Source organism: Hemiscyllium ocellatum, chromosome 12 (assembly GCF_020745735.1).
Source record: "Hemiscyllium ocellatum isolate sHemOce1 chromosome 12, sHemOce1.pat.X.cur, whole genome shotgun sequence".
NCBI lineage: Eukaryota > Metazoa > Chordata > Chondrichthyes > Orectolobiformes > Hemiscylliidae > Hemiscyllium > Hemiscyllium ocellatum.
In genome coordinates, this window is record NC_083412.1 from 22461904 (window position 1) to 22484902 (window position 22999).

The 22999-nt window shown below is 40.8% G+C and overlaps 1 protein-coding gene across 1 annotated transcript in view; it reads left to right on the plus strand.

Moving 5' to 3' along the window:
* Positions 1-22999, plus strand: part of LOC132820972 (uncharacterized) — a 62944-nt gene that overhangs the window by 19795 nt on the left and 20150 nt on the right. The window contains exons 4-6 of the mRNA XM_060833391.1: positions 4267-4367; positions 5339-5376; positions 19915-19994. Of these exons, the coding sequence (XP_060689374.1) occupies positions 5366-5376; positions 19915-19994 (91 nt within the window). The 5' untranslated portion in view covers positions 4267-4367; positions 5339-5365. The remainder of the gene's footprint in view (positions 1-4266; positions 4368-5338; positions 5377-19914; positions 19995-22999) is intronic.

Here is a 22999-nt window from a genome sequence, read left to right on the forward strand (position 1 = left end):
CTTGATCTATTTAGTCAACGTCATACCCAAGAATTGTGTCTTACAATGTTTCTTTTCTTGGTGCACTGAACACACAATTTCAGAAAATTTTCCTAAAAACTCTGCCCTTAGCACTGCTACTATCTCAGTGCAGGTAATTATAGTCCTCCGTTATAACTACTTAATAATGTTTGCACCTCTCTGCATTTTTCTTGTAAAACATCCATAGCACTAATTGGTGACCTCAACAGCAATGTGATTGCACCATTTTTGTTCCTTTGTTCTAGTCAAAATGATCCTGATCTTGAACCCTCTAGGATATCGCCTTTCTCCAGCACTGCAATGCCATCTTCAACCAATACTGGCACCCATTTCTCTACTTCCTTTTTTACCTTTCCTGAGCACATTATACTCAGGAACATTTAAAACTTAGTCCCATTCTTCTTCCTTGAGACAGATCTCTATTATTATCAACATTATGACTGCAAGTGGCACACCATGTTTGTAACTCTCCAATCTTATTTCTTATTTTTCATACATTCACATATGTGCCCTGCAGCCCTGATTTAGAATGTTTTCTTTATTCTGACTTCACCTTTTAACTTACTAACCTATTAATCTTTTATTCTTACGTCCCTACTGATGTATTTTTAAATCTTCTCTAACACAACTGGCAAAATGCCACACAAAAAGTGCTATACCAGACCTGTTCAGATTCCTAGATCTGGCTAGTACAGGAAGCACTTATTTTAATCATGATCCCCTCCCTCTCCTCCAGAACTTGCCTTTTCTTAAGTTGATGTGATTTGGTTTCCAGCCCTCACTTGTGGAAACATTTCTCCTTGCTTTCTCTCTCAAAAACCCTTCATTTTTTTGAACAGCTCTGTTAAATCCTTTTCTAATTGACGTTTGTGAGGACAGCGTGACACAGGCTGATATGCTTAAACAGGTTGATGTTAAGAAGGAGGGTGTGCTGAAAATTTTGGAAAACGTAAGGATGGAGGAGTTCCCTGGGCCAGACGAGATATATCTTCGAGTAAAAAGTGAGGTCTGCAGATGCTGGAGATCAGAGCTGAAAATGTGTTGCTGGTTAAAGCACAGCAGGTTGGGCAGCATCCAAGGAACAGGAAATTCGACATTTCGGGCCAGAGCCCTTCATCAGGAATGGAGGGCCCTGGCCCGAAACGTCGAATTTCCTGTTCCTTGGATGCTGCCTAACCTGCTGTGCTTTAACCAGCAACACATTTTCAGCCAGACGAGATATACCCAAGGTTACTACAGGTAGCGAGGGATGACATACCTCTGCCTTTGGTGATGACCTTCGCATGCTCATTGTCCACTGGAGTAGTGCCACATGACTGGAGGGTGGCAAATATTACACCCTTGTTCAAGAAAGGGAATATAGAAACCCTGGTGATTACAGACTGGTCTTATCTCAGTGGTGTGCAAATTATTGGAGAGGATTCTGAGAGATTACTTGGGAAAACCTTGGTTCAGAGGATACCATGGCTTTTTGAGGAGCAGGTCATGCCTCACAAGCCTTATTGAATTCTTTTGAGGATGTCTCAAAACACATCGAAGGTAGAGCAGTGGATGTGGTGTACGTGGATTTTAGCAAGGTGTTTGATAAGGTTCCCCACGGTAGGCTTATCCAGAAAGTAAGGAGGAATGAAATACAGGGAAATTTGATTGTCTGAATACAGATTTGGCTGGTCCAAAGAAGACAAAGGGTTGTAGTAGATGGAAAGTATTCAGCCTGGAGCTCGGAGACCAATGGTGTTCTGCAGGAATTTGTTCTGGGATCTCTGCTCTTTGTGACTTTTAGAAAATACTTGATTGCGGAAGTGGAAAGGTAGTTTAGTAAGTTTGCTGATGGCACGAAGGTTGGTAGAATGGTGGGTAGTGTGGAGGGTTATTGTAGGTTGCAACAAGACATTAACAGGTTGCAGAACTAGACTGGTATGTAGCAGTTGGAGTTCAACCTAGAAAAGTGTGAATTGATTCATTTTGGAAGGTCATATATTGAAAACAGATTTCTGGGTTAAAGGCAGTGTGAAGGAACAGAGGAATCTTGGGGTCAGTGTCCACAGATCCCTCAAAGTTGCCACCCAAGTTGATAGGGTTGTTAAGAAGGCATATGGTGTTTGGTTTTCATTAGCAGGGGAATTGAGTTTAAGAGCCATGAGGTTATGCTGTAGCTCTTTGGAGTCCTGGTTAGACCACACTTGGAATATTATGTTCAGTTCTGGTTGCCTCATTATAGGAAGGACGTGGAAGCTTTGGGGAGGATGCAGAGGAGATTTACCAATGTTCTATCTGGACTGAAGGGCATGTCTTATGAAGAAAGGCTGAGGGAGCTATGGCTTTTCTCTTTGGAGTGAAGAAGGATGAGAGGTGACTTGATAGAGGTGTACAAGATGATGAGAGGCATAGATAGAATGAATAGCCAGGCTTTTTTCCTCAGGGCAGAATTGGCTGTCACAAGAGGGCATAATTTTAAGGTGATTGGAGGAAGGTTTGGGGAGATGTCAGCGGTAGGTTCTTTACACCAAGTGTGGTGGGTGTGTGGTATGCACTGCCAGCAGTAGTAGTAGAATCAAGTGCAGTAGGGACATTTAAGCGACTCTTAGATAGGTACATGGATGAAGGGTATGTAGGTTAGTTTTATCTTGGAGTAGGATAAAAGGTTGACACAACATAAAGGGCCAAAGGACCTGTACAGTTTTATGTTAATCTCTTCCACTCTGAACAGAAGAATTCCAGCTTCTCTAGTCTCTCCATGTAACTGAAGTTGCCTATTCCTGGTACCATTCCAGGAAATCTCTCCTGTCCTCTCTTGAAGATGTCAACAGTTCCTCAAGCAGGGCATCCAATATTTTATATGCTGCTTCATCTGATGTCAACCAGTGTTGTATAAAGAGTTGACATATGACTCTCGTTTTTGTACTGTTTGCCTTATAAAACATAGAACAATACAGCACAGCAACAGGTCCTTCAGCGCACCATGTCTGCGTCAGCCACGATGCCATTCTAAACTAATTCCATCTATTTACTCATAAAGCAGCTAATTCAATTTTTAGCAGCTTTATCAATTTGCCTTGCCACTTTCAAAGAGAGGTATATCACCCCATGACAACATTTAATAGTTTATTAACTAATTCTATGAATTAGTCCTCCACTAATCTAAATGTTGATCATTTTGTGTGAAGAGCTGATAGACGGCAGCCTCATTTTTTGCCTTTTAGGAAAGTTACTTTATAACTGTGTATTTTTATATTTTGTTAAATCCTATGTGTTATATGGGGCTGGGGATGGTGGGGTAATTGAGAAACCCTATGTAGCAAAAGAAATGAAACCAGTGAATACTAGGATAAAATTATAGCCCAAAAATATTAAACCACGAAGTAAACACTTGATATACAGTTTACAAATGTTTTAAATAGATTTTAAATAGGAGTATGCAATCCATCTCCTGTAGTCTTGCAATTCATCTCCTGTAAAAAGGAAATATAGTTTGTTAAAGTCCATGTCATATCTACTTTATTATTCATTACTAATAATGGCAAAGGAATAGCACTCTATACAGCCTTAAATGTGGTCACTGCTGCAATGTAATAGATATGGCAATCAGTTAGTGTACAAAGTCGTGCAAGCAGAAATGTGACTATGGACAAATGATCTATTTCTCTGATAAGTGATAAATATTGTTAATGACACTGGGTAGAACAGAAAAATCTTCCAAATACAGAACGATCTCGATTATCCAAATGTTGGATTATCCGAACAAGATCTCAAGATCCCAATGCTTGTGTGAACTGTGTTACCCGAAATGCGATTATCTGAACATTCGATTATCTGATCAAAATTCTCCCCACCTGTGTCGTTCGGATAATCAAGATTCCTCTGTAGTGCCATGGGATATTGTATAGGCACCTAAGAAGAAAGGTAGATGTCTCACTTGAGGGATTAGACATCCAGCACTGCAGTGCTCCCTCAGTACTGCACTGAAATGCTAGCTTCGACTTTGCATTCAAATCTTTCAAATGGGACTGGGGGCCATAATTTTCTGACTCAGACTAAAGTGCTACCATTCAGAGTAAAGCTGATTACCATTCATAATTCAAAACTTTGGTCTATTCTCAATTCCGAGTTGGTTAACTTCTGATATTGGATGTTTTAGCTTTTTTGGCATTCATTTTAATTCTGTTGATAACTTAAGTTACTGAATAGCAACTTTGAATTATTAAAACTAAACTGAAGTCTGACGAATGTGACAACTCCTTCAAGATAATGATGCTGGCAGTGGTACAGATGATGACATTGTTACTGTTGAGGAGAATAATCGTCGTGTAGCCTTAAATAGCAAGAAACTGCAACCAGGATTATCAGTAAGTAGACACCTTTCCTTCATTCATCCTTTGTGAACTGATATAAATTCAGTAATTATTAATTTGGTATATTACAATGAGTTTGAGAAAATTCATTAACAGAGTGATGATAGCAAATGGAGTGTTTTGTAGTAGTGGTTGAATTAGAAATCATAGTATACTTTTAAGATAAAATTGGATCAGTATTTGAAGATATCGAAACAGTAATATGGGGATAAAGTGGGTCAATGTAAATTATTCTAAGGCAAAGGGCTAGGGCAGATTCAGTGGGCTATATGATCCCAGTCTATGCTGTAAACTTGAATGAAGTATTTGAACTAATTATTTGAGTTGCACAAATAATTTTCAATCTCTCCGCATGGATGTCATTGTTATTACCTACTTTCTTTTTTATGCAGTGAGAACTAGAGAAGATAGCACAGAATGTAGACAGTGCAGTATTTGTAGGAAATCACTAAGATCCAAATTCAACATCTTGGCCATGGTGGAGGTTTAAAATTAAGAGGCTGCATCTGGTATGTCTTATTTGGTCCATGAAGATCTCAAGTGACAATCAGTTCTGTACATCACTCGTGGTGACATTGCAATTGTCTTTGATTGTTAAACACATGGACCTTTTCAGGCACCTGCAGAGAAATTCACAGTAATCTATCGCTGTGAGATTCACTACCGTATTGTGCAATATTCATATCACATATACTCTGGTCCATACCATGATCCTCCATTGCTGCCATATGATACCTTTCTCTTATCTGACATTGTACTACTTATGAATATATAAGTTTCAAAAGATTAATCAATTAAAAAAACATTCATTTTAATTAGTTCTTAATGAGATAATTGCAACAATAAATGAAGCATATTCCACTTAAGATGCACAAAGCAATAAGGTTTACTTATGTTTGATACTTACCTTTTCTTCTCTCGATGACTTTATTCAATTTCAATTTTTTTATTTCCGATTCTACAAGAAAAGCGTTAATCAGAGAACACCTGCTATGAGAAAGAGGTAAGTGGAAAAACTGTCCAATGTTCGTCCGTCAAACCTTTAAATAATTTTATGTACATAGTACAAGGCTGGTGTAGATGTTGCTACATTTTACAATCGTTTCGTTTCATTTCCACAGGGATAAAATCAGTTGATTTCAGGAAGCACCTTTTAGTTACATTTAGATGGAGATATTATTTTGTACATTTGTAATATGTACATTTTCTGTATTCTTTCCCCCCTGTCCACCAACACCCCCCACCCCCTGCCTATTATCACATGTATATGATCACAAGAAGTAAGAACAGGAGTACACCGTTTGGCCCCTTGAGCCTGCTCCACTATTCATTAGGATCACTACTGATCCAACATGTCCACTTCTCTGCCTTTTACCTGTAACTATGATTCCCCTACTGATCAAGAAGCTATCTATCTCAACCTTAAATATACACGAGAATTCTGTCCCCACGGCTGTATATGGTTAGGAGTTCCAAAGACACTTAACTCATTTAAAGAAGAAATGCTTCCTCATCTCATTCTTAAATTGACACCACTCTATTTTGAGATTATGCCCTCTGCCCGTAGACTTTTCCAGGAGGGAAGCATCTTCTTAACACTTACCCTGGGAAGTCCCTTAAGAATCCTTCAATGGACTCTGGAAAGATCGTGGAGTCCCAAGAAACTTCTAAAAATGAACTCGCCTGCATTTCCAGCCGTCCGGAAATGCTGAAAAAGGGAAAGAGGAGCATCCGAGGTCGGATCTGCAGTTCAGCCTGCAGGATCATCTGAGTCAATTATTTTCCAGACCCTGGCGAGTGAACTCGCAAAATCTTGAGATGCTGGGGCAACAGATTGAAGAGAAGGTGGCTCTAATCTCTCTCATGCTGCAGAGAGAGCTGCTGGGAGACCCGGAGAAGAGGATGGATGAGGAGGAACACAGGGTCACAGTAGTGGAAGCTGATGCCAGTTCAGCCAAGGATCGGATCCAAGCCCTGGAGACACAGGTCCATAATTTGCACGACCAAATGGATGATCTTGAGAACAGGGGCGGGAGAAAAAAATGTTCGGATCATCCGTCCGCCTGAGGGTAAGGAAGGTGAGCGGTGTGCAGAATTTGTTGAGGACTGGCTGCCGAAATTCCTTGACTTGGAGGCTGGCATGAGAAGATAGAGAGGACTCACCAGGTCGCAGCGCGGAGATCGGGTCAACATCCCTGTCCTCTCCTGGTATGATTTCATCATTACCGGGATAAGGAGAAAGTCATGGAGGCTTCCAGAGTCCAGGGGAAGGATCCGAAGGCCTTAATCCAAGGGCTCTAAGACCATGTTCTTTCGTGACTTCTCAATGACGGTGATCCAGAAATGAAAATCTTATGACGGTGTCAAGAGAAGACCGAAGGAGCTTGGAATTCAGTACTCCCTGAAGCATCCGGCAGTGCTTCGGTACACGTTAGATGGATCCATACATCTCTTTGACACGTCGGCAAAGGCAAGGGACTTTGTGAACAAATTAACCTAATTTGAACAATTTTAGTCCGTATAAATAGTGTTGTTTGGGCATGTCTTTGTTGTTTTGTAAAAGAAATGGAGGAAGTCCAGTTGGAGCTTTATCTTTTTTTTTCTGTATTGATAATAATTTGGTTGAAACTATGTCTGGTGGCGATTGAGAAAAACATTTTCAATTTCTAAGTTAGTGCAGACCAAAGGATGGGTGGGGTACTTATTCCCCTTTTTTTAAAAAATGCGTTTTTATTCATATTGGTATTCTATGGGTGTTTAATCTTTTTTGCTTGTGTTTGCGGTGCGGCTCTAGCTGGGAGAAGTGAAGGTGGTTGGGATGGTTAGATACCTACTTATGGGCAGTTTGGGAAGGGTAGTTGCCCCCTCTAGGCAGGGGGTGAGTTCCCTACCCAGCGGTGTTGGTGCTTTATATGTTGGCATTTTTTTGGTTTTAATTTTCAATAGTTTTGTAGGTTTGTTAAATGTAGTGGGTTTAGTTCATGTAGTTTTTATATTTGGTGGATCATGTGACACTAAAACTCAGCAGTTTGTGGTTTGGGTTCCTTCTGTCTGGAATTTAAATGTTATTGCAGAAGGCTATGGCTAATGACTTGATTAAATGATGTACCTGGAATATCAAGGGAAGTCACTCACCAGTTAAGAAGAAGTACTCTTGAATCTTAGAAAGGCGAAGGTGGATACGGCTTTGTTACAGGAGACATACTTGGATGACGAGGAGTGTCTGAAATTACAGCAGAATGGCTTTGACCGAATTTATTTTTCATCATTTAATACCAGAAGTAGGGGAGTGGCTACATTGGTTAAGAAGAATCTTCCATTTAAATTGTGTGTCTTTAACACACTAACATGGGAGGTTTGTAATTCTTAAAGCCTTGATAAATGGGAAAAAATATGATGTTTTAAATATTTATTGCCCTCCAGCTGATCCCCTTTAAAGTTTTGGTAGACGCTTTTTCTAAACTGATGAGTCTGGAGTCCCGGCTCATCATTATAGGGGGAGATTTTTAACTGTCTCATGGATCCCGTAGTAGACAGGTTGCCCAAAGGTCCCTCGATACCCTCTGTACAAACTAAACAGTTAGTGGGTCTGTGGGTGGAGTTGGTGGATGTCTGGAGGCATCTCCATTCCACACGTAGGGATTTTGTTTTTCTCCAATCCGCAAAGATGTCACACTATTTTTTTTTCTGACTCCTGCGGTAACACTTGAATTGGTGGCATCTTGTATGATTGGTAATATTTCCATCTCTGATCATGCTCCAGTGTACCTTATGGTTAAGATTAAGGGTTCTGGTGAATGGATCCCTTTATCCTCTAGGATAATAAGTTTGTGGAGTATTTCTCCAGGGAATTTTGGGCGTTCCTAGACATCAACATAGGCTTGGTTGATAGCTCATCCATTCTCTGGGAAACTGCCAAAGCCTGCGTTAGGTGGTTAGTTATTTCAAATTCCCTCAGTAGGTAGTGGCAGAAGGGTGAGCAGCAATGCCTTCAACCATGCTTCAAGCAGACAGCTGGGAAGGCCTACTTTGACAGACCCTCGCTGCAGTTTGCATTGAATTCCGTGTTCATGCAGACAGCAAAGAAGGAGCTGGAGTTTTACAAAGCAAAGGTTATATGAGCATGATGTCAAGCCAGGCAAATACTTAGCATTTCTCGCCAGATAAAGGAGTGTCCCACAAGCCATTATGGTGATTATGGAAAGGTCTGGGAACCTAACGTGATTCTAAAAAGATTAATGTGGCATTCCACCGGTTTTATTCTAAGTTATACCAATTTGAGGATTGTGAGGAGGGGCAGGCCAAAATGGAATTTTTTTTTTAAAGGATCTGAAGCTCCCAAGTGTGACTCCCAAACTTTCAATGCCCCGTTATCAGAGCAAGAAGTGCAGGAAGCTGTGAGGCAGCTTCAATGTGGAAAGTTGCCCAGTTCTGACCGACTTCCCAGTGAATTCTATAAGGAATTTATAAGTATACGGTCAGGCCCGATGCTCACTATGTTTAATGATTCATACAGTCACGATTGTCTCCCACCATCTCTGAGAGGAGCCAATATTTCACTTTTCCTTAAAAAAAAGGAAGGACCCGGAAGACTATGCTTTGTACAGACCCATCTCACTCTTAAATGTCGACTTAATAAAATCCTCTAAGACGCTTGCCTTAAGGTTGGAGACTGTGTTACCTTCTATTATTAAAGATGATCAGGCAGGCTTCATAAAGGGTCGCAGATCCTCCAATAATGTTAGGAGGCTGCTTAATGTAATTCAGGCATGCCAACAACAGGGATTGGTGATTTCTGGAGATGCAGAGAAGGCATTTGACTGAGTTGAGTGGCCATACCTTTCTATACTCTGGAGGAGTTTGTATTGGACAAAGTCTTTATAAGATGGGTAAAGGTTCTGTATGGTGGCCCTCTCATGGCGGTCATCACCAATGGGGTATGATCAAGCAACTTTTAGGGGCAGCCGGCAGTGCTCTCCCCTTCCACCATTGCTTTTTACGTTGGTGATTGAACCATTGGCGGAGGCCGTTCGTGGGGATCCCAATACATCAGCTCAGAAGTGGGGTCAAAATTACATACGATTTTGTTGTATGCAGACGATGTCCTAATTTTTCGACAAATCCAGCAGTCTCAGTGCCTTGCCTGATACGATGCATTCACGCATTTGGTGCCTTTTCGGGGTACAAAGTTAACCATGAAATCAGAGGCTATGCCTATGGGTGGTCTTACGAAGGAGCTAGGTCTTGAGGGTGACTATAGATTCTCATTAGTTGGTCACAGGGGGGTTTCGTGTATTTGGGCATATTCATTGCTCCAATTCTGGATCGGCTGTTCAAAGCCAATTTTATCCAATTATTTGAAAAAAAATTAAACAAGAGCTTCAAAGATGGGAGGCATTTCCAGTCTGGTGGTTGGGTCGGATAGCACTTATTAAGATGAATATTCTCCCTCGTTTGCTATACCCTATACAGATGATCCCCCTGATTTTCAATAAACAAACACTCAGGAGGCTGAACGGCTGGTTCAGTTCCTTTTATTTGGCATCGTAAGCGTAATTAATCGTAATTAAATTAGCCAAACTGCAACTGCCTCACAGACTGGGGGGAGTGGACCTTCCGGACATTAAAAATTACCAATTAAGCTTGCTTTTGTCCTAGATGAGTGATTGATTGTGTCTGTGGGGATCGTCTTTCAATATAGCTAGATATCGAAGCCTCCCAGGTAAGGTGTCCAAAAGCAGCAAACTGGTAAGGGGACAAGATGAGGACAGTTAGGGAATATTGCCATAACTCAATAGTTACCAATACTGTTAAAGCATGGAGGGCAGTTTTGGCAGAGGGAAGGCAATATTGGCAAAACATCTTTTGTTTACATCTTTAGTGGGTATGCTCGTTTCTCAACCAGAAATGATAGATGCAGGATTTAAATGTTGGGCACCTAGGGGTGTGTCTTGCATGGGCGATTTATTTGAGGAAAACGTAATGATTTCCTTTGATCAGTTAGTACGGAAGTATGAGTTATCTAATAGAGATCCCCTTTGTTTTTTTCAAGTTAGGGATATTATTTTTAAAAAACCACACTTTTGACTGATCCCTGCAAATCCAACATAGAGAGGGGGTGCTATATATCATCACTTTATATCATCAATTGGGGGGTGCCCCCTCAGATGAGTTTGATCGACTCTGCAGGATGTGGGGGAGAGAGCTGGGTGTTGAAGTCTTTGCAGAGGCATGGGAGAATATTTGGGAGAATGCAAGGAAGATATATCAATTTGCAACAGGACCCATGCTTTACTGTTGAAGATTCTCCACAGGATCCACTTGGCTCTGGATTGTTTGTCAAACTTTAAACCAGTGATACCTTCATGTCCCAGGTGCAAGGTCTACGGGCACTCTTACCCATTGTCTCTGGTCTTGTGATAGGCTTCAAACATATCAGAGTGCTTTGGCAGGCACAATGGAGAGGATTTTGGGTGTAAGGGTGGACAAGGGTCCCATCTCTCTCCTTTTTGACCTGCCCAGTGTATTTCCTGCAGACGCGCAAAAGAAAAAACTTTTCAATATTCTCATGTTTTGATATCTGAAAACCCCCTGGGCCTGTTGGGTTGGTGGAAGATTGTTATGGAGCATGTTCCCTTGGATTTTCTCACAAATATGGTACACCACAAAAGTGAAAATTTTCATAAGACATGGCAGCCCTTTTTGGAATACCTGGACACAGATTTATCTACCACACTAACAAGGGCCATAACAATTGTGTTTTACAAGTCCAATATCCAGGTAGGAGGAACTATGAATGTATGAGCGTTTGTTTAGCTGGGCTGAGTTATTACTATTTATTAGTTGGGTTTTTAAAAAAAATGTAGATAAATAGCCAGTTTGCATTTCTTTATTGTATACTTTATCTGTTTTTACATTTGTATATGAGGGTGGGTTGGTTTTTTTTTACTTGAGTTTTTTTTTAATTGTTTTGAATTGTATTGTTTTGTACTTGTTTTAACATTAAAAAATCTATGTTTCCAATAAAAATATATATATATTTTTAAAAAGGTATGTGTGCTGTTTCAGGAGGGAAGCAATGGCATAGTAGCAATGTCAGTGGACCAGTAATCTAGAACCCTGGGCTAATGACTGTGGATCTTGTGGCACAATGAACATGTCCCCATCTTTGGGCCAGAAGGTCCAAATTAAACTTCCTCCTGCAGAATTGTATCATACCATGTTTAAGCAGGTTGATTAAACTGACAAAGGTGTATTGAAATGGCAAACAACCAGAAGCTCAAGTTCATGCTTCCTGACTGAGCGAAGGTGTTCCACAAAGCTGTTTATGTTTGACTTCCTCAGTAGAGGACACTACAACGACAGTTGACTAAATTTAAGGAAGGGAAAATTAATTTATGCTTCACCTAGAAGGAGCATTCAAAGCCTCAGACATTGAGGAAAGAGGAGGTAAAAGAACAAAGGGGAAGTGAGGAGAAAATAGGGCCCCTCAAACATCAGCAAGGCAGCCTAGTTGTGGAGTGACAGGAGATGAGGGAGACACTAAACAAGTATTTTGAATCAGTGTTTACTGTGGAGAAGGACATGGAAGGTATAGAATGTAGAGAAATAGATGGTGACATCTTGAAAAATGCCCATATTACAGAGGAGGAAGTGCTGGATGTCTTGAAATGGATAAAAGTGGATAAAACCCCATGAGCTGATCAGGTGCACCCTAGAACTCTGGGAGGCAAAGGAAGTGATTGCTGGGCCCCTTGCTGAGATATTTCTATCATCAATAGTCAAGGTGAGGTGTTAGAAGATTGGAGATTGACTAATGTGGTGCCACTATTTAAGAAAGGTGGTAAAGTCAAGCCAGGGAACTAGATCTGGTGAACCTGATATCGGTGCTGGACAAGTTTTTGGGGGAATCCTGAGGGACAGGATTTGCATGTATTTGGAAAGGTAAGGACTGAATAGGGATAGTCAGCATAGCTTTGTGCATGGGATATCATGTCTCACGAGTTTGAGTTTTTTGAAGAAGTAACAAAGAGGATTGATGAGGACAGAGTGGTGGACGTGATGTACATGGACTTCAATAAGGCATTCGACAAGGTTCCCCATGGAAGACTAGTTAGCAAGGTTTGATCTCATGGAATACAGGGAGAACTAGCCATTTGGATTCAGAACTGGGTCAAAGGTGGAAGACAGAGGATGGTGGTGGAGGATTATTTTTCAGATTGGAGACCTGTGACCAGTAGTCTGCCACAAGGATCGGTGCTGGGTCCACTACTTCTCATCATTTATATAAACAAATTGAATATGAAAATAGGCGCTTTAGTTGGTAACTTTGCAGATGGCACCAAAATTGGAGGTGTAGTGGACACCGAAGAAGGTTACCTCTGATTACAACGGGATCTTGATCAGATGGACCAAAGAGCTGTGAAGTGGTAGATGGAGTTTAATTTCGATAAATGTGAGGTGTTGCATTGTGGAAAAGCAAATCTTATCAGGACTTAAACACGTAATGGTAAGGTCCAAGGGAGTGTTGCTGAACAAAGAGACCTTGGAGTTCAGAGTTCCTTGAAAGTAGAGATGCAGGTAGACAGAATAGTGAAGAGGTTTAGTATGCTTTCCTTTATTGGTTGGAGTATTGAGTATAGGAGTTTGGGGGTCATATTACGGAAGTACAGGATGTTAGTTAGCTGCAAATGTGTTGCTGGTCAAAGCACAGCAGGCCAGGCAGCATCTCAGGAATAGAGAATTCGACGTTTCGAGCATAAGCCCTTCATGGCTTATGCTCGAAACATCGAATTCTCTATTCCTGAGATGCTGCCTGGCCTGCTGTGCTTTGACCAGCAACACATTTGCAGCTGTGATCGCCAGCATCTGCAGACCTCATTTTTTACAGAATGTTAGTTAGACCACTTTTGGAATATTGCTTGCAATTCTGATCTCCTTCCAATTGGAAGGACATTGTGAAACTTGAAAGGGTTCAGAAAGGATTGACAAAGATGTTGGAGGATTTGAACTATAGGCAGAGGCTGAATAGGGGCTGGGGCCATTTTCCCTGGAGCATCAGAGGCTGAGAGGTGACCTTATGGAGATTTATAAAATCATGAGGGGCATGGATAGGGTAAATAGACAAGGTCTTTTCCCTGGGTTAGGGGAGTCCAAACCAGACAGCATAGGTTTAGAGTGAGAGGGGAAAGATATAAACGTGACCTAAGGGGCAACTTTTTCATGCAGAGGGTGGTGCGTGTATGGAATGAGTTGCCAGAGAAAACGGTGGCGGGTGGTACAATTACAGCATTTAAAAGGCATGTGGATGGGTATATGGATAGGAAAGGTTTAGAGGGATATGGGCTAAGTGCTGGCAAATGGGGCTAGATTTTAGATTAAGATTTCTGGTCGGCATGAACCAGTTGGACCGAAGGGTCTGTTTCTGTGCTGTACATCTGACTTTGTAAGTGTTACACCTCTTGTGATCATCTGGCCAGATGCTGTGGGAGGGGAATGAAGATGTTACAGGGTGAACCAGGGTGTCACAATGGGAATAGTCCTTTCAAAATACTACCAGGTCAGTGGTGACATCAAACTAGAGGTGGTGGAAATGGCAGCGGATGAACATAGAGTCTGTAGGATGCAAACTGAAGACAAGGGATTCCTTTGGGAGGGAAGGACAAGAGGTGAGAACAGAAGACTGGAAATGGATCAGACACATAGTTCAGGGCCCTGTTAAGCATAGGAGAAGAGGAATCCTTAGTTGGAGAAAGAGGAAAACCTGCCAGAAATGCATTTGGAAAGCAACATCGTCGACTTAGATGTAGCAAAAGATGGTGAAACTGTGGGCTGGACTTGACTTCTTGCAGAAAGCAGGCTGTAACAAAAAATAGATGAGGTAGCTTTAGGAGTCAGAGTTTGTTTTAAATGTAATAGATAGATATGTCAAGGAAGATCACATGCTAAAAATAACTTCTGCGTACACAGCAATTGTAATATGCAGATACTTAATGAAAGTCCTTGGTGTGGGTAACCTGGTGCTTCTTGCCACAGTGCTTCCTATTGGTGCCAATATGTGAAGTGTCTTGAGTGTAATTTACTTTTCCACAGAGCTGCAATCTGACTAACTAGAGGGTATGATGTGGCTGACTGCAAGTTAAATTGTTCCCACCTCATAGGGACCACGTTATGAATTGGCAGGCTGCATCCCGCACTGTCCGTGCAGTATGGTGACTTCAGTTTTGTTGTTTGTGGAGACCTCGCAGTAAGAGGTGAGAAGGCATGAGTTGAGAAACCGAATTATCATTTGAATTCTTTATGATCAGGGCTCTGTGGCTGTTGATCTCCAAAACCCAGTGTCACCAATGATACCAGTAAAGCTCTCTGAGAAACCTGCTTGTCCCAATTATTTGGTAATAGAAGCTGTGACTGTCTTCAACTTCACATCTCGTGTTTTGATCAAATCAGTCTCGGGGTCATGGCCATGCAGACTGCCCTTTGATGTTCTTATGTTGGTCATTGCATTTGGATATTTGCAACCCCTCTACACTGCTGTCATTGAAACTGTACATGGTGCTGGTGAGAGCACATATGGAGTATTGTACACAGATTTGGTCCCCTTATTTAAGAAAAGATATCATTTCATTGGAGGCAGTTCAGAGAATGTTCATGAGGATGATCCTGAAAAAGGATGAGCAAGGCTAAACATGTTTCAACTCTACTCACTGGGGTTTAGAAGAATGAGCAATGACACACAATGATTCTTGAACTTGACAGAGCAAATGCTGAGAGGATGTTTTCCCCTTATGGGCAATTCTAGGACTAGAGGGCAAAGTCTAAGAATAAAGAGGTACAAATATAAGACTGGGATGAGAAAGAATTTCTTCTCTTGCAGCGTTATGAGTCCATGGAACTCCCTGTCACAGACAACTATTGAGACAGTGTTCTTGTCCATTTTTAAGGCTGAGATAGAAAACTTCATGATCAGTAGGGGAAATCAAAGGTTACACAGAAAATGCAGGAAAGTGGATATGAGGAATGTTGGATCCTATCGAATTGTGGAGCAGGCTCGAGGGGCTGAACAGTCTACTCCAGTTCCTATTTATCATGGCCCTAACTTCAATGCTCTGAAGTAATCTGGTGAAGAGTTACTGGACCCCTACAATTTGATTCCTTTTTTTTTTGCAACACAGTCAGGCACCAATGACTGTCTGTCTGTATATCTGATTCGGAAGTACAAGCTTCTGGAGTGCTGTGCCTTCACCAGGTCGTTAGTGGGGCAAGATCATAGGCCATAGAATTTATAGTAGAAGATCAAAGCGTCATACAAACCTAGATTGCTGCTTCTTGACTTGAAAATAGAAGCTTTAACTGTCTTCAACTTAACATCTCAGGTCTTGACCAATGCAGTCTAGGTCATGGCAATGCAGACGCCCTTTGATGTTCTTATGTTGGTCATTGCATTTGGATATTGCAAAACCTCTACACTGCTGTCAGTTTGTTGCAGCTGTACATGGGGCTGGTGAGACCACATACAGGGTACTGTAACTTGTGACTTGAAAGAAGTTCTGGGATTAATCAATCGAAACCTGCATCCCATTCTAAGTGATTAAAGACTTCACAGCAATCTAGGTTTGTTCAATACATCACATCAGTTGTATGACACTTTGATCTTTTACTATAAATTCTGTGTCCTGTGATCCTGCTCCACCAACTACCTGATTAAGGAGCAGTGCTCTGAAAGCTAGTGTTTCCAAATAAACCTGTTGGATTATAACCTGGTGTTGTGTTTTTTAACTTTGTCCACCCCAATCAAACATTGGCATCTCCACATCTCACATATTTGATGTTATAGTCCCCCAAAAACCCTTTAAAAGCACATCTTTTAAAATCTGAGTTAATTTGCACTTGATAAACCAAGGGAGAACCATTTTAGTCCCGGCTTGCAGTATTGTCCCACTTAGGCTCCACTTGCGAACATATTCTTTGCATCTAACTCAATGTAACCCTATCTGACTTACTGTATAATTCCTTTTGAGTGGGTAGCCATGTTAAAGCTGTTGGATTGTTGTGAAATCCCCCCTGATTCATCAATGTAATTTTGGGAAAGGAAACTTGCTGTCCTTAGCCATTCTCGTTTATATTTGACACCACTAACACATGGTGTCCTGTTTCTGTAGTTCAGTGGTTATTACGTTAGCTTTACAAATGAATGGACCCAAGTTTGAAATCAGGCAAAAGCATTTAAATGCATTGCTAGTGTCACAGTGGAGAACTGAGTCCTCTGTTAAATATGTAGATGCCACAGGTGGAGAAGCAGGTAGTGTTACAGAAGCAAGTTGGCTGCAGATGCACTGGACAGTCCAGTAAAGTGGGCAAAGTAGTGGCAGATGGAGTAAAATGCAGCAAAGTGTGAGGTTATAGACTTTGGTTGGAAGAATAGAGGCAGAGACTAATTTCTAAATGGGGAAATGAAGCACAAAGGGACTTCAGAGTCTGAATTCAGAATTCTCTTAAGGTTAACATGCAGGTTCAGTTGGCAGTTCAGAAGGCAAATGCAATATTAGCATTAATTTCAAGACAGCTAGAATACAGAGTAGAGATGTACTGCTGAGGTTGTTAAGGCTCTGGCCAAACCATATTTGGAATATTGTAAGTAGTTTTGGGCCATGTATGTAAAGAAGGATATGCTGGCATGGAAGGGGATCCAGAGGAGGCTTAGAAGAAGTAAGTAGCTTTTCCCTGAGCTTGTCAAGAGTAAATTATTTTTCAGATCATAAATATTATGATCTAAGGTCAGTGCCTCTTGAGCTGAGGCTTATTGTCCATCCTCAACAAATCACTGAACAACCTTTCAGACCAGGAAGGTGGCAATGCTCTGCCCCAACTATAAGCCGCCAGTGTGGGTACCCAGCGTTGCATCAAATTATGAGAGCAGGCATCCACATTGGACTCTGAGGTGAACTTCTGATTTCATGTTTACGCCATCACCAAGATTATGTACTATCAACTCATAACTGCTAGATATTTTCTGTCTCTGCACATCTGTAGCTGATACCTCTAGACTATAGCATTCCAATGTACTCCTGGTCGGACTCCCAAATTCTTCCCTCCATCAATGCAAGGTCATGCAAAACTCTGCTGTTTGTGTCCTGTTCTTCTTTACTCCTGTGCTTGCTGACCTATACCTCCAGTCAAGCAATGCCTTGATTTTGAAAGTTGCATCCTTGTTTTCAAATTCCTCAACGTTGCCTTCATTGCTCAGTCCTTTGAGTGTAGGAATTTGGAAGTCCTATTGAGGTTTTACAGGATTTTGGAGAGACCGCTTCTGGAATACATGGAATGGAATCCCTACAGTGGGGGAACAGGCCATTTGGCCCAACAAGTTTGCACCGACCCTCTGAAGAGTGACTCACTCAGACCCATTCCTCCACATTTACCCCTGACTAATGCACCTAACCCACACATCTCTGAGCACTATGGACAATTTAGCATGACCAGTTAACCTAACCTGCACATCTGATTGTGGGAGGAAACCAGAGTACCCTGGGGAAACTCATGCAGACATGGGGAGAATGTGCAAACTCCACGCAGACAGTTGACCAAGGCTGGAATTGAACCTGGATCCCGGGTGCTGTGAGTTTATGAGAAGGATATTATCAAGTTGGAGAGGGTTCAGAAGAGATTTACCAGGAAATTGTTGGGTGTGGAAGATTTGAGTTATAAAGAGAGGCTGGATAGGCTGGCACTTCTTTCACTGGAGTGTAGGTGGTTGTGGGGCAATCTTATAGAAGTTTATAAAATAATGAGGGGAATAGATGGAGTTAAAGATAGTTGTCTTTTCCCTGGGATGGGGGATTTTAAGACTAGGGGCCACATCTTTAAGGCGAGAGGAGAGAGACTTAAAAAAGACATGAGGAGCACATTTTTACACAGGGTGGTTCGTGTGTGGAATTAACTTCCCGAGGAAGTGGTGCATGGACAGTTACAATGTTTAAAAGACATTTGAATAAATACATGATTATGGAAGGTTTGGAGGGATATTCATGAGGAGCAGACAAGTGGAAGTAGATTAGTTTAGGATTATGGTCGGCATGAACTGGTTGGACCAAAGGGTTTATTTCCATGCTGTATGACTCTATCTCCATCTCTTCCAGCCCAAAGTTATCAGATACCTGTGTCTGCACCCTCAATTTTAATTATTTTGCCATTGCTGCCCATGCTATCAGTTGCCTAGATCCTGCGCACTGGAATAAACTTTCTCAAAACCTCTCTACCTGCTCTGTCTCTTTTCAGATACTCATTAAAGCTTTCCTATTTGACTAAACTTTTAGTTCACTGACCTCCTTATTTGTCTTCCCATATTTTGGTTTTGTGATATTTGTGCAGTGCCTTGGAAATTTTATTTTTTTTTGCAGGTACAACATATGTTGTTTGTGAAAGATGAGTAATCTCAGTGGGGTAAATCTTGACTGTATCTGATAGTGCAAAACAGAATGCTGTTTTGTTGGATGGAGTCTTATCAGCTCTAAAAAGCTTTGTGATATTGGTACCATTTCTATGTCCCAGTCTACGTGGATTAATGGTGCACCCATTATGGGGGCTGTTACAGGAAGCAATTATTCAGTGGGAATTGGGGAAATGTTAGGCATTGGAAGGCTTTCTGGCCATAATGTGAGGGTGGGAGTGTTGCTGAGGGATTGAGTGATGAGCTGCAGAGCAGCATTGTACCTGCCGATATTGACTCTGCAATGACTGAAATGTTTAATGTATATGACTGGAGATGGCAGTTCTCTGCTATTTCACAGCATTCTTCCTGTTTTTTGTTGGAATTCCTCTGCATCTGGAAGAATTATGTGACTTTGACCTCCTTCCTAGCCCAGCTCTTGATTAATTCTGGTGTCTCTGTTAGAGGAAGGATGTTTTGAAACTTGAAAGGGTTCAGAAAAGATTTGCGAGGAAGTTGCCAGGGTTGGAGGAGAGGCTGAACAGGCTGGGGCTGTTTTCCCTGGAGTGTCCAAAGCTGAGGGGTGACCTTAGAGGTTTATAAAATCATGAGGGGCATAGATAGGGTAAGTAGACAAGATCTTTTCCCCGGGGTGGGGCAATGTTTTCTGTGTGTGTGTGTGTGTGTGTGTGTGTGTGTGTGTATAATGAGCTGCCAGAGGAAGTGGCGGAGGCTGGTACAATTGCAAGATTTAAAAATCATCCAGAAGGGTACATGTATAGGAAAGGCTTAGAGAGATATTGGCTAAATGCAGGCAAATAGTACTAGATTAATTTAGGATATCTGGTCAGTATGCATGAGTTGGAATGAAGGGTCTGTTTCCATGATGTGTAACTGGATGATTCTATGACTCTGGAAGCATGAGTGTGTCAGTGAGCTGACCTAAAAGGCACTTGTCCAAATATACACTTGGCCCAGCCTCTAAAACCACCACTCTGAGGCTGATATGATTCTGCCCATTATCTTCCATTTTCACTATTGTACCAGATTAAAATTTACCCCAATGTTGTTACTGTATGTTGCACTAATGTTAAAAAATGCTTGTTTTCTTAGGCTGATCAGTTCTGACACAGATGAAAGTGATGACTTGCCAATATTTACTGGCTACTGTGTAAAAGGTTCCAATAAATCTCGTGAGTTATATTTAATTTACATTAAGTTATGATTTTTATTGTGTCGACTTATTGCTTATACAAGAAGGGACAACATAAAATTCTTTTATTTGTTCATAGTGTGTAGGTGCATTGGCTAGACCAGCAGATATTGCTGTTTTTAATTGTTCTTTTGAACTCTTGAACTATCCACAATTGGTCAACATTAGTGGAATCACATGATTTGGTTGTACCAAACAGTTGAATATTTGTTGTACTATAGCCTATATGTTTGATTCTTTAATGGTAAATTGAACTCTGCCCCACAGTGAGTGGTAAATACCTGAATCTAGTAGATTCTTGAAAGTATTGAATTGTTATACATTTATTATTGCATGTGTATTGTTTGCCAAAAACTGCTTGTTAGATAAATAATGTATCCAATAAGACACAATGGGAATCCCCTATTTATCCAGATGATCACAAAGGGCACTCTGGATTCTCTGGTAACTTGTATAAATCTCATAACCATATATTTTGTGTGAAGGCTTCTGTTTGCTGATGCCTCTTTTGCATCCTAACCCGCTTTGTATGATAGTCTATGAATTGTGGTGGTCTTTTATCTGGTCTTTTATTCTGAATTTAGTATCTGCTTCTATTATATACAGCAACAATAGTAATGCAGCTTGTTTTAATGCACATTCATTCTGAGTATAGATACAGAGGTTAAAATACACCTAGTTGCCAAAGTGACCAGAAATTTGGGATTGTTAATTCATTGACAAAATAGAGTTGTCAGAGATAATGGGTCAAATTTTAAGTGGGTTTAATGGAGGTCAGGAGGTTCAGCCAAGATCAGCAGTATCCCTGTATTAGGAAAACTGTCCACAATTAAATTGGGGACAGAAGAAAGCTTGGGATTGCCACCCATACGCAGCAGGATGCCAATTACAATCATTAATAAGTCACTTGAGAGCCTTGAGTGATATAGCATAGAAACAGGCCCTTTGGCTCACGATGTCTGTGCTAACCAATAAACACCAAACTGTACTGCACCTAGTTGCCAAAGTGCTATGTACCGGCACATCGTCCTTGGTTTGCTACACCCTGGCATTTTGATTGCTCATCTGAATGCTTCTTAAATGTTGTGAGAGTAGCTGCCTCCCTTGCATTGACCTTAGGCTCCCAAGAATATGTGATTGCTCTTGGATTTCGTGGGACCTGCACAGATCTCCCATGCCTTCTGAAGGCCACTCAGTCTGGTTTTCCTGCAGATCAGGCGATCGGTGTCTAATTAAGACCTTAGGCATCAGGAAGGCTAATGTGTTGGGATCAAGATCAGAAGCTCCAAGTTTTTTGCCACTCTTTGAGGAAAGTAGTTTCTTCAGAATTCTGTATTCTATGATGACTGTTGTTTGATGTTGATGGTCTCTGATTGAGCTCTTCCCACAAGAGGAAACACTTCCATTCTTATGAAAGCTGTAGATAATTTTAAATATTTATGTTCAATCACTCTTCTGCCTTCCCGTTTCAAGAGAAAAAGAGGCCCAGCTTACCAAATCTTACCTGTTATGTACTCTGCACTGTCTCTAATGGCTCCACAATCTTTTTGTAATGTTACAAATGGAACTGCTTGCATTACTGTAAATGTGGCCAGACCAATGTTCAATAACTACGCACATTAATTGAAAAGTAAAACTTGGTGCTTGGTTTGTTTTTATATATGGCTTTGTATGGCAGTCGCTTTCAACCTTTTTAAGCACGAGATTGCTTTTTGAATTTATGTGTAAACCAAGATTTACTTGAAGAAATTATAGGACAAGCAAATTAATTTTAGTACTACATAAAATTGAAAGCCATCTATGTAATTATTCAGTTTGGCCTTGACTCACCAAGTCAGTGTGACCTATAACACCCACTGCCTTGAAGTCTGGGTTGTAGTTTGAGTCCGCCAATCATATACAGCCCATCAACTGGATATTTGTGAGGCAGGTGTAATGCATGGACTTGATTATCTTAATTTTGGTGAATGCTCTTACAGAGGTATGCGAAGTCAAAATAAACTCTCACTTTAAAAATGCACATGAGTGTTCTCTATTTATGAGTTCCCAAAAATTGCTCACTTTGAGCTTAGTTTCATTTAGTGTTGTCATTTATTTCCATATCAACCTCACTGCTTTGTAAGCAAACAACTGTTTACTTGAAGGAATAGATATAAGACAAACATAATTTGTTTCATCACATTAAATACATGAAATGGCTTGTTGAATTCCTCTGCTAACTTCCTCAGATATATATTTCTGGGTGGAACTATTTTTGTCTGTCTTTGATTTTTATTCCAGTATTTTCTCCAGAATCAGGACATTTGCAACACTTTATCTTTTAATTGGGAGGACCTCAGAGCCACTTTTAAATTGGATTGTTCACAGCAATGAACATATGTACTACGTTTCTGTCCTGTCCTTATAGTTTGCAGTTCAGTTCGCTTAGTTTTGACATTGTCTGGAAGGAACCCCAAATTGAGCAACCATACATTGCCTGACAGGTCATTGCACATTTCACTCTTTGATTTAGGAGGCACGACAATTTCAGATATCTGATCTAAAAATGTTTGCAGGATTTACCCTTGATTTAACCATCACACATTTGCACGGAGGATTAATTCAATAGCACTGAGTACTTTTAAGCAAGGATTTAAACAAGCAGCATTGATGAGCCTTTGCTCAAATTGAGTATATGATCTTAACGTTTATTACATGAGAAAAATTAATAACTTTACTTCCTAATACTCGTCGATTTTTATAGTGGTAATTGACAAAACAGATGAAATCAAGATCACTTTTGCAATATGCAGCACAGCCCACATTTGCACCAAGCATGGCCAGTGCACCAGCAGTCGTGATGGAAACCAGTTTCTTAATTAAAATGTTTCCTCAACTATGTATGTATTGAATTCAGTACAGATGTCCTCACCCCTTATTCTCTCTTTAAGGAGCAAAAAGGTGAGAAGATCCTTTGTTTTTGTGCACATTAAAATCAGCTGAACT